Source organism: Prinia subflava, chromosome 1, assembly GCF_021018805.1.
Source record: "Prinia subflava isolate CZ2003 ecotype Zambia chromosome 1, Cam_Psub_1.2, whole genome shotgun sequence".
Lineage (NCBI taxonomy): Eukaryota > Metazoa > Chordata > Aves > Passeriformes > Cisticolidae > Prinia > Prinia subflava.
In genome coordinates this window covers 134,654,682-134,667,532 of record NC_086247.1, presented here as the reverse complement: position 1 = coordinate 134,667,532, position 12,851 = coordinate 134,654,682, and the positions used below count along the sequence as shown (strand labels likewise).

Sequence of the window (12,851 nt, the reverse complement as noted above, 5' to 3'; positions counted from 1 at the left end):
GAAAAGTGGAACAAATATATCTCATTTGGCAGCTAATTCTGAGCAAGAGCCTGTGCCAACAACAGCTCCCTCTGCATCAGCATCAGCTGAAAGCTTCTTCTGCAGTAGGCCTAGCTTGACCTACCACTACCTTGACTACACCTCGCTTAAATGTTCAGAAATATTATTGGATATCTAGGAATTGTCATGGCTAATATGGACCAGCTACTTAAAAATATAAAAAACACAGCTGAATTAGAGCTGCTGGCAATGCTTTATTACTTAGAGCTCCCAACCAGTTAAATTGTGATTGCTTCCATTTAGAATGTGTTGCCTCTAGAAACTCAAAGTAATTAAAGGCGAGCTGAAAAATAATAATACTGAGAGAGGAAAAAAAGATCTGCAGTAGTATAGCCATCTTCTGAAAGGAAGAACATTACACAAAACCTGCACTGCAGGTAATACACTTTTCTTTGAGCTAGGTCTTTGAATAAACTTAATGAGCAACAATCAAAGCAGGACTGACAATGGATTAGATAAACTTTCCCTCCAGTTCCGTTACAGAAAAATGTTCTTGCTCAAATATCTACAGGACAGTGTTTTTATACTATTGGAAGATAATAGCTTCAAATTTTACCATCTGAATATTTAAGCAGCTCTCTAGCAACAACAGTTAGTGAAAAACAGCACCTCCTCTGAAGTAGCTCTTTGTCAAAAATTCAGAGGCAGATTCTTTTTTCCCTAAATTGCTGTGGTTTACTGTATTTCATGGATTTTATGTAATTCACTTGCCTCTTCACAAGCTCTACCAGGCCAGCAAGGATTATTAGGATAGGACTCTTCCAAGGACAGCATGAAACCAATCCTAAGTAACAGCATCTAGATACTGGTTTTTGTCTGGAGAGGAGATTATGTATCAAGTTGCAATGTATGCATGTAGATAAGGTATGAGGTTTTGACTTATTCAGCAAATAGTAGGTAACCAATATTACTCCAAATTTTTTTCTTCAGGCCAAACTTCTGATATATCACATTTGCAGGAGCAAGAGATTGTAATACAAGTTAGACACTTTGAAGTATTCTACAAATGGCACAAAAGTATTCTACTTATTCCAGTAAACTACACTGGAAAAGTGTAGTTAGAAAATTAAAGTAATTAGAAAATGTTGCAACTGGAAAATTGTAGTTAGAAAATTAAAGTAATTAGAAAATGTTGCTCTATTACAATTATCTCTATAGTTATTATTATTTCAGTTATTGTTATTATTATTATATAATATATATAATTTGAAAATGTCCCTCTTATAATATATTATGCATGAAACTGCCCATGTAATTCTTAAGATATGGTTAAAAAAGGTGATTAATCTAATAAGGGTAGAACAAATGCCTGTTTATTCACATAGTCTGCAGCTCAGTGAATTACATTCCAAAATATTATTTGCCTGAGCCTATTTAGAGAAAATAAACAAAACTTTTATTCAGCTTGATTCTGAACAAATGCCACCACCATGAACATATTATTTCACTTGAAGCTTTAATCAGCATGTGTTTAATTCCTCCAGGAGGTGCTTATCACAATAAAAATAATAGAAGAAGTTTCTGGAACAGCATGATAACTAGGTCACGCATAGGCTGTCCTATCTGAACAAGAAGAGCTGTATTAATAGAAGGAAAGGTTATCAAAGAAGATTTTTATAATCTTCATATTAGCATTTATGTTAAAATAATAATTCCTAGTAACAATAATAATTCTTAGTTGTCCTTTAGTCATTAACTTCTGCTGATATTTCTATCAGAATCTGTATTTTCATGTACTTTCATGTACTATTTTCATGTACTGTTCTTTTTCTTATGATATGGTTTCGTACGTTACATTTTGTTTTCAGAGTAAAACGCTGCTTTTCCCACAGAAAAAACTGGGCATTTTAAGACATTAAAACTCTTTTTGTACATAGATCAAGTACTTTTGTAGCAGAAGTGAGATTGTAAATACTCGAAGAAAATGTTAGAGAGGCAAATGTGGTACACATTTGTATTTTATGAAGAGAGCAAAGAAAAAACCTAACAACTTTCTTTGAAAATAATTGTGAACTACTTTGATACTCATGAAACTCTTTGATCCCAAACTAATGTTTTTGACTTTTTTCACATGGGAGAAAACCAATACAGTGGAGCGGCAGTAAATTCCTCTCAACTATGGTTCAAACCCTCAATGCCAGTAATATTTTGAGTTGTTATATTTGTATATTCAATTTCTAGCTCAAACAGAAAACTGTCTTCCCTAAACTATGAGAAATAGAAAATACGTCAGATTTTGTAACTTGCGATATACACTGAAATGTGAAATGCCACAACTTTCCTTGCCCTCTGAAAAGAGAACTTGTATGATAGATATTTGTGTAATCACATACCTCCATGAATGCATTCTGGGGTGAAAGAAATATCATCAAGAGCAAATTCTGTGGGTTGACTCCACCCCACTTCAGCTTCAAATGCAACTCTGAAAGGGCTGTTACTGGAGAGAACTACACTTCCATACATCCATTTGTTCTCTTCGTTTCTAGTAGAAGACCACATAAGGATATCCAGTCCATGTTCTTCAACTGTGTACACCTGTTGAGAGAACCCAGGAGAGGCAGATGAATCAGCATTATGCAGCAGGAGTGCAGACTGGGACAGTGACACAACCCAAGAGCACCTCCAGCTTGGGCAACACTGACCCTCCTAGAGATGGTTCAGATCCACTTCACATTGGTGGTGACCAAATTACTGAATAATTTTGCAAATGCTGGTTCAGCTTCAAATACAAAGCTACTGCAAAAAGACAAAAAAAGAGAGCTGCTAATCCAATCACTAATTGCAAAATCTACAAATAGTCTCAGCCTGACGTATAGGAGATAATCAGTAAAGACTTAACCCCAAATTCATTTAAAAATTGAAGAAAGACTGAGAAGGATTTTGAGCTATCCTTTCATCTCTAAAAGGTGACCTCCTTATCATTAGACTGAGTGAGATTTTAGAGATACAAATAAAAGACTTAGCAACTAGGGATTTAAGTCTGTCATCTGGTACAAGTAATTTATAATACGGAGTTTGAGACAGTCGTAGAAAGTTATTGCAAACATATCACCGTGGAGGCCCAACCAGGAACACAGACTGGGGACACAGATCTGGGTTCAACAACAGCAGCAGGGCAGAAGACCCTGCCCTTAGTTTATTTTTCCATTTTATATCTGTGTCAAGGTGACCATGGATTGGAGAAGGGTATCGCCACCTCTCCTGTCACATTGGTCCAGGAGGCTGTCATTCAGCCTCCCCTTCTCTTGGAGAAAGTATTCATAACATTGCCAATATTTACAAAACATGGTCCTGTGTTTACAATTCACCAGCGTGAGAAACTGCACGTTTCTCCTTTAATATGAACGCTCAGCAAACCAGGAAAATTCATGGCAACATCTCACCCTTTTAAGTATATTAAAAAGAAAACAAAAAAAGAAAAGTGAACAATTCTATGACAGGAAAAAAGAAAGAAAAAAAAAAAAAAACCTGTATAAAGTTCACCGACCTTCATTTAGGTAACGGTGTGAGGGCTACATGTTGGTCTGATTCTGCCTTTGCTACCCAGGGTTTCACCCTGAACCCCTTGCAATAACCTGCTCAAAATATCTCGAGCATAGTCTAACATAATTTAACCAACAACCCTCATATATTTAAATTTTTATAAGATACAAGGGAATATACGGTGCAAAAGGCAGGAGCATTCCAAGAAAATTTTACTACTCAATTCAAAATTCTGAACCCCAAAAGTTCTGTCCCAAAACCACAACCCCCAAACAACGTGCACTTTCCCCACAGAGGTCACAATGGCTACCATACATAAAACTGAGCCGTAGCAAACAATTCCTCTGAGTCCATGATTAACAGTCCGTTGGCTCTCAGCATCACACTGCTCCAATCAGTCCTTGTCCAGCAGCTCCACAGGATCCAAAGTCTCTATGGAGGCCATATAGGAAAAGAGAGGATGCCAGTCAGTGTCCATGTTAATCAGATCTCGAAGAGGCTTCTGTGATGGGTTGGCACTAGGGTGGCACAGGGTGCACAAGGTTTCAGGATCAAACAGGATCAGTCCAATGCACCTGAGGCAGCTCAGCAGAGTGTTTCAGCGGCCACCTTCTTAGCATGGATCGCAGAACCTGAGGATAGAGAACTTAGAAAACACAAATTGAGCAATTGACTTTTTCTCAAAGAATGCATGCAATATAGGATGTGGACGTAGAAACCCACTGCAAGGTCCAAGGAAAACTGACCATAGCTATGTGGCAACATCAACACTTCCTACACTTGAGATGATGGCTGTACACCAGCCAGAGAATTTTGCTCTTGTTCTAGAGCTTGGGAAACTGTTTCATCCCCCTGACGTCTTCGTCTTTTTCTTCGCCTCCGAGTTTTCGGGCTTGGCGTGGGCTCAGCATGACCCACTGCTTTGCATGTTTCTGCAGTATGGTCTGGACCCACACCTTGTGCGCAGAAAAACAAGGGAGTCACTTCCTGTGCCTCCTTTTCCTGTTCTCCACTAGGCTGAATATCTGCCTGTGTCTCATGTCCATCATTCTGCCTCTTTTCTGCCGGCTGTGAAGCAGCTGTTGGGGTAATCACCATACAATCACAGGTGTTTAGAACTGCACAGGTCTGGACCATCTCCAGGACAGTAGAAGTCTCTGGAATGGTTTCCAGGAGCCTCTGGCAAGCAGAATTAGCATGGCTTCTTGCTAATTGCTCCAAAATTATCATTCTTATAGTGCTATCCTGGACTCTCATCTCTAAAAAATCCATCAGACGCACTATAAATTTAGGAAAAGCTTCCTCTGGCTTCTGTGCTATGTCTAAGAAGTCTTCCTTTGGGGAGAAGGATAACTTGGTTTTTATCAATGCAGATATCCCTATGTATCTGCACGAATCTAAAACCATGAAAGAAAGGCCAGCTTGCACATCAGGGCAAGCATATTGACTCCTCCCCATAAGTAGGTCAACTCCGACCCCAAACAAGGGATCATCTCGAGGCAGGTGGCTATTTTCGACAGCCATTTGTCCAGCTAGGAATTTCCAATTTCTTTCAAAGGTAAAAACCTGTTGAGGTTCAAGCATCATTGTTGCAAGACCTCTTATTACATAAGGAAAGATCAGATTCTCAAATTCTGCACTGATCCATTGAATTGCCTCAGTGAAGCTTGTATTATCTTCTGCCACGTCCCTTGATAAGGGAAACGGGACTGCCCATGATGGGTCATCATGGCTATGATGCTGTGGACCCACGTCCACAGCTCCCTGAACTGGCTCGGGCAAAGCTGCATCTTCAGGCAGCAGCTCTCTTAGGTCAGCAGCCTGATTTGGCTGGGATGCAGGACTAAAATTCTCATCCGATTTCATGACAGGAAAAGCGTGCACATCAGACAATGCTTTTGCCCCGTTATCATCTCCCACAGCCGACCCGGCCCCGTAGGGGGGGTGGGCGGGGGACAGTGACTCGCTCAGACTCCTCTCTGAGCGGGGGGGCGATTGTCGCGCTGGGCAGGGAGGCGTGGCCGACGGGCCACAGCCTTCAGCTCCTGCTCTGTCAGCCGATGGGTCGGTGGCCGGGTCGGCGGCAGCAGCGGCAGCCGACAGCCCCTCCCGCTCGGTGCCGGGGGGCATTCCCCGAGCGGCAGGGAGGGGATGTGCGGCGGTGCCGCGCGGCAGCGCGGGCGACCCCGCGGCTGGGGCCCGGGGCGGCGCAGGGCCTGCTCCTGCCGGGTTCCTCCGCTGGAGCGCGTGCGGCGCGGCGGGGGGCGGGGCGGGGCTGGGCGGCAGCCGCTCTGCCGCGAGCAGCGAGGGGGGGCCAGCAGCCCCCGCGGGCGGCAGCGGGGACCCGGCGCGCGGCCGGGATCGCGAGGGGCGGGGCGCGGCGCCGGCGGCACAGCGGCCCGGGGCGGCGGGGGCGATCCCCCGCGCTCGGCGTGGGACCCGAGGCCGAGCGCTCCGCCCCCTCGGCACCCCAGCTCCCCGCCCGCCCAACCGCGCGGGGAGCGGACCGAAAAAGGCTTCCCAGCCCTTCCAAAAACCCCGCTGGGCGTGCCCAACCCCCGACATGGGGGTGGGGGTCTCCTGCATCGGCTCTAACCCTGCATCAGAGCAACTCTCGTCAGAAGCGACGGAGCTCACAGGGGAACCAGTCCTGGTACCTGTCGAAAGCCCAGAATCAACTTCAAAGTCCTCCCCAGCCTCTTTTAGAAGTGGGAAGACAGTTGCCCATGCCCTTAGAAGAGCGCTAGCTCTCATATTTCCGTTCAGAACGGATGAGAAAAAGCTTTTCCCCAGGGCTTTCCATGGGTCGATTGAGAGTGCCTTTTCAGCAGTATGAAAAATTCCAAGCTTTTTTCCCCAGTTAAATAGTTCTCTCACGTGTTTCCTGGTCAGGTCAGCGTCACGGGACAACAAAAAGGAGTGGAGCAGTTCCATCATCAGCCGTTCCTCTGAGAACATCGTGGGTTTCTTCTTTTTGCAGCTGTAGAAGGCAGATTTTTTTCTTCTTTTTTTCTTTTTTTCTTCTTTTTTCTTGCCTCACTAGCTTGCAACTTTGACCACGGGGGGCACCAGTTATCACCGTGGAGGCCCAACCAGGAACACAGACTGGGGACACAGATCTGGGTTCAACAACAGCAGCAGGGCAGAAGACCCTGCCCTTAGTTTATTTTTCCATTTTATATCTGTGTCAAGGTGACCATGGATTGGAGAAGGGTATCGCCACCTCTCCTGTCACATTGGTCCAGGAGGCTGTCATTCAGCCTCCCCTTCTCTTGGAGAAAGTATTCATAACATTGCCAATATTTACAAAACATGGTCCTGTGTTTACAATTCACCAGCGTGAGAAACTGCACGTTTCTCCTTTAATATGAACGCTCAGCAAACCAGGAAAATTCATGGCAACACAAACATATTTAGCAAAGCCATGAATAAAAATAAATAAAACAATTAAATACTGAAAGCAATAAGTATAGCAATGAATGAAGTCTCAATTATCCAACAACTAGTGAATTTATTCCAAGAACACGAAACTGGAGATTACAGAGGTATTTTCTTTTCCCACTCCGGTGTTAAAAGTCCTTATACAATCTGAGCAGATCAAAAAAACCCACAAAAAAACCCCTCAAAAAACCAAAAACACACACAAACAAACAAAAACAAAACACAACAACAAAAAAAGTGGAATAAAGACAGTAACTGTATTCTAACCATTCCAGATGATAACTATTCCTTTAAGGGACTGAATATTATAATCAATATTCTATTCTTCAGAAATATAATTTTCTAAAACTAATTTTCCAGTGACCTATAGGTCCATGTTGCCAACTGAATGACTCAGTTTAATAATGGAACAGAAAACCTGAGGCCCAAGAAAGTAACGAAATTGAACCCATGCTAATGATGTGTATAGTTCAATACCTTTGATTCTTCCAGTCCACATGGCAGAACAAATAAGCTAAAAACCCAAATGGCACCCTAAATCCTACATATTTTGTTGGTTTATTGATTAAAATATCTATGATGCCTAAAAATTCTTGCAGGTTATTTTATTTTTGGAGTAAGGGAGCAAGAAAGAATACTGACATAGAGTAATTCAAATCAGGATCAAATTTTGTCAAGCCTGATCTTTGATTGCTGGACTATGTAACAGCAATATCTTGTCACTATCTTCCTAAAAACATACCTCTTGCTGAGCTAAAAGGACTGGTGTTGAGAAGAAAGAGATGACTCAACCCATAAAACAAAATTAAAAACTGTGTGTACCAGGCTCTGAGGTCTTAGTAAGCTAAAACCCTTGATTAGAGAATGTGAGATTAGGACAATGTTAAACACCTCTGTGTGTCTCCAGAACCGTTCACTATTTCACCGGTCATGAAATACAACAATCTTGACCATCTGGAATTCTATAGCATACAACAATGCTAGCATAGTTTTAGCTATAAGCTGTGATATTTACTTTTGGAAGGTAAATACTGAGGTAATATCCCTTTCAGTATATCTCATTGTGAAGTCTCACAGCTGCACAAATAGCTATTGGGGAAGTGGGAAGAATCCAAAATATTTGAAGACAATACTAGCATCTTACAGGATACTTAAAGATTGTCTCATTGTTTAAAGCCAGGTTTTTTTCTTTTCCAATTCTTTTGGCCAGGTTAGTAGGAGAAGTTTCTCATACTAAAAGTTTCAAGGCACAATAATTGCTTGAACATCAAGCAATTATTGTCTGCTGCTCTCTGTCTATGCACAGAGAAACTTCGTTGTGTCCATACAGAGTCTGGTCTCGGATGCAGCAAGGACCCTTTCTGTGCACACACAGATCAGCCCTGCAGCTCCAGCCCAGTACAAGCAATAACCCAGTCAGGAATCCTGCTAGATTCCTGGCACTGGCCAGGGTTCTGGGACGGCAGTAAGTCAAACTGGGTCTGAAGTGTGACATTTTGATGATGTCAGCACCTGTTTCACATAGATGCAAAGTCATCTTGCATGCCTTGTCCTTCTTTTCTTTGAGATTTGACTTACACTTACCATACAGCAAGGATGTGTAGGTATGTACTAAGGGATTAATTAACATGTCATGGCGATTTATGTGACTCTGTCCTTAGTTAGGTTTGACTAGAATTTAAACCTGGTAACAATCACAGAGCTAATTGAGGAAACTGATTTAATTTAGTGTAGATCTCTAAACTGGTACACTGGAAATTTCTGTTGAACTCCCAGTTCTGCTTCATTTGTCATGTACCCTCCTGGGATAATGTTTCAATCCTACTACTTGCCAAAGTACTCCTGAATACCTGAGTTCTCCAAACCTTTTTCTATCCACAACTATACCAGGAGAAGGCCTGTGTTCTTAAATGTCTTCTAAAATAGTTAGATGAAATTTCTTAAAGAATAACACATAACTAAAAATGCATGTTAAATAAAATGAGATTAAAGAAGAGTTCAGAAAAATGGGAAGCCCAAGGACTCTGTTCCTTTAGCAGGGGATGCAGGTCTTATTTTCTCTGAGGTTGTGCCCAGTGAAAGTGAAGAAACATGGTATCTTCCTTCCTGGGGCCACCCAGGTCACTCAGTGAGCATCTTCTGGATCAGCAAGCATGTCAAGTGTATACAAGGCTTTTGCTGATGTGTGTAATCATACAGCCCATAAAGGCTGAGCAAATTTTCCTGGATAAGATGTCCCCAAGGCCCTGGAAAGGTACAACTCTGTGAGGCTTAATACCTCCAACACCACCTTCCTGCACAGCATCCTATCTGAAGTGTACAAGCTAGCCTGGTAGAGAAATAACTTACGATGTGCAAGAGAAAAATGCTGGTGAGATGAATCTCACTGTATGGTATGTAATGGAAGAAAAACAACCACCAAAAAAAAAAAAAAAAAATCAGGAAAAAAACCCCCAAACAAACAACCAAACCAAAAAACAAAACCCAAACCCAACAACAACAAACTATAAAAACCCCAAAACCCACAAAACCTTCAAAACAACCAAACAACAAAATCCCATTGAACAACTCTGTATTTATCAGTCTGGTAAGATTGTTCTCCAGACTAATACTGATCTAGATGATCCCCAGAGAACAACATTCTTTAGAAAATCCTATTTACTGCCTTAAAGTCATGACTTAGTTCTAATTCTCCACAGAATATCCTGTGTGTTAGAAACCACCGAATTCTTTTTTTTCAACTTCTATTTCATTTTGAGGATAGGGAAAGTCCTTTTTAAGGTCATAAAACAAGAACTATTTTCTATTTGTTAATCAGCAGTTACAACTCGTGGCTATCCTATACCCTCATCCTGACTTTTCAATATGATATATTATCTTCCTGATCTTGCCTGAATCTAGCAGTTGGAATGCTGGGAGGTGCTACATTTCACCTGAATTGCCTAATAAATAAAAAACCAATGCACGTCTGAAGGGTGCATAATAAGAGATGTATTCTCCCACCATTGACAACTTAGAGTCTTTAATTGCCAGCCGAGGAAACAGGAAAATCTTGAGAAAGAGAACCTGTTTTTTCACTTCATTAGGCACCAGAGGCTTGTGTCAGCTGAGGAAAATTTCCATTGACTCCAGTGAATAATGATGCTCTGTTTTCTGCTTTACATCTTTAGGATCATGCCTTTGAGCTCTTCACGTTCCTCAGCAGTCATCATCCTTGGACTGAAGTCCTGCCAGAGACAGACTGAAATTGCTTCTCTTAAGTCCACAAATCAGATTACAAAATTGTATCATATTTCATTGTCCCAATAGAGAAGCACTTAAAAAATTAATTACCTCTTTTCTCTTTATTCCCCTAAACCTTTGTTTGAAGTAATAAAATTTTTGCCTAAACATTAGTTTGAAGTAATAGAATATTTAGGTTTTTTGAGTAAAAGTGACCTGTCTTATACCAAAATTTATTATAAATCAGTTCTGTTAGTATCAACAAATATTAAGGCAGAAAACTGATATATTAGCTGTACTATCACATCAACAATTAATTTCACTTTTAATTCTCCAGTGTGTGAGTATGGCAGACTCCTGAGGTAAATGGCCAGAGAAGCATAATAAACACTGAGTGTTTTCAGTCTAACTGACAGATGATCAATAGAATTTCCATTGGAATGAAACAGATGTGAAAACCACATTCATTTTTTGCTGAAACTGCTCTACTACACCATTAAATTCAACAAAGTAGTCATAAAAATGTAAAGATAAATGTGAGGGGTTTTTTTTTAAATTCACATTTGCTGCATAATGCAGCCAGATTTGTTTGTATAAGAGTTATTTTTGCCCAGAGCATATTAATTGATATATTAGACTAGGCTTGCATTTAGTGCTGGAAAAGTCCCCTTTCAAAGACTCTTACCAAACACTTCTAAGGAAAGCTGGTGGGTTTGTTCTTAATCATTACAAAGCAATTTTTTTCTCCTGCTGGTTAATGATTGATTGAGGTCCTGAAGCAGGAGTATTCAGAGCTCTTTAAAATAGCCTCCATTCTATGTTAGTGCAAGAGTTGCTGTAAACATTGTGTCCTTCTAAAAATAATAATAGACCAGACTTTTGGTTTCTCTATGAACAAATTACAGAGTTATGACAATGGAATTGTGCAATTGAAATGTACATTGTGAATACAAAATAGAAGCGTTTCTAGTTCCTTTTTCCCTTTGCTCAGTGACTAGTTCCTTTTCTGAGGAAGAATAGGATTGTTCCCATAATTTCACATTATTTTGTGTAGTTCTAACATGTTTATATCCTATACCATTACAAAGTTCATTTTTATCTTTCTTTTACCCATTCCTTGTATGTCATTTGAATCACACATCTCGGTATGTCCAATATCTGGAGTCCTTTTATTTTTTTTTTTTAATTCAGACTCAACCAGATAGCTGTCTTTCAGATAAGAACTATATCAGCTTTTGTACTGATGTTATTATATTCTGGCACATTATTCAAACTTCCTGTTACAGTTTGACTTCTTTCACCTCCAATGCAAACTGAAAAAAAATCTTCAGAGAGCTGTTGTTTTAGAAGTTTTGGGCTGTTGATTTTATTGCTTTTCTCTTTTGTTCTTTTTAGGCTTTTTTCTTTTTCACTTGAATGGGTACAGTTAATTTATATTCTTGATTTAATAAGAGCAACAGTTGATACTGAAATAGCTTATTAGTTTGATAGAAAAGAGCAAAATGTCCACAGAGGTAAATTGATTCTGTGATGGGATGATACTCCTTGCTAAGTGCTTCAGTCTGTTGTGAATACATTTCTACATAAAGAGTACATGCAGCAAAGCCATAGACAGGGAACTTTATTTGTATGTGGCAGTAAGACAATTCTTTATGAAATTGAGGCAATGAAAGTAAATTAAACTAGTCTGCCTAAAAAGAAAAAAAAAAAAAAAAAAAATTAAAAAGCAGGCTCTGGCTGTCAGCCTACTAACTCACACATAGGCCACACACATCTAGTTATTCACAAATGCTAAGTGTTCTGTGATGCTTGAAAACATTCAAAAGCTCCTTCAAAGGGTCTTGTCATAAATATTGCATGCTGTAAGGTTCAGGATACTTGAATTTGAACAGATAGTTAATCATAGATAATCTCACAGTATTTCAGCTATCAACAGATAAAAAAGGAATTTATGTTTGCTTTTTAATGCTGCTTATATGAACTTCATGAAATAAAGCAATTTTTTATCAATAAGTAAATTTACAGCAATGCTCACATATAGATAAAATTTATATGCAAACCCCATCCTGAAAATATGATTAAAAAAAAAGAAAAGAGGTGGAATGAAGGATAACATTATCCTTGGGCTGGATGTAAGGAGAAGAAGATAGAAAGTTTACCAGTGGCACAGGTTGCCCCTAAAGGCAGAGTAGTCTCTGTTTATGGACATTTTCAAGACTGGGTACATTCCTGAGCCATCCAGCATCATCTTGTAGCTGACTCTGCTTGGAGCAAGAGGTTGGACTAGAGACCACCTGAACCTCTTCAATTGCACTGTAATCCTATGTAACAGTGTTGTGATAATCTTTTCCAGTAGAGAAAACAGTGGTAAAAACTTCCTGACTTATTTCAATGTCTAAGACTACAAAAGCATTCTTGTACATTTTTAACATAGACTAATTTATATTCTGTCACTGACTTAAAAAAATTAACATCTGTACATTAACATCTGAAAATACAAATCTGTATTTTCAAATATTTTCAAAATTTAACAGACCTTACAGACAGGAGTCTTTCTCAGGTCACTTAAAAAGGAGCTGTGCAACACATTTATTCAGCGAGTCACATGATGTGGGTTGTTTGCCAAGGGGTCACATCCCTCCTTG

At 40.1% G+C, this 12,851-nt stretch overlaps 1 protein-coding gene across 1 annotated transcript in view; it reads right to left on the bottom strand.

Annotated features, from left to right (window-relative positions):
* The window catches only part of MALRD1 (MAM and LDL receptor class A domain containing 1), a 230,822-nt gene that overhangs the window by 59,875 nt on the left and 158,096 nt on the right, over positions 1–12,851 (bottom strand). The window contains exon 32 of the mRNA XM_063413520.1: positions 2,394–2,595. Within this exon, the coding sequence (XP_063269590.1) occupies positions 2,394–2,595 (202 nt within the window). The remainder of the gene's footprint in view (positions 1–2,393; positions 2,596–12,851) is intronic.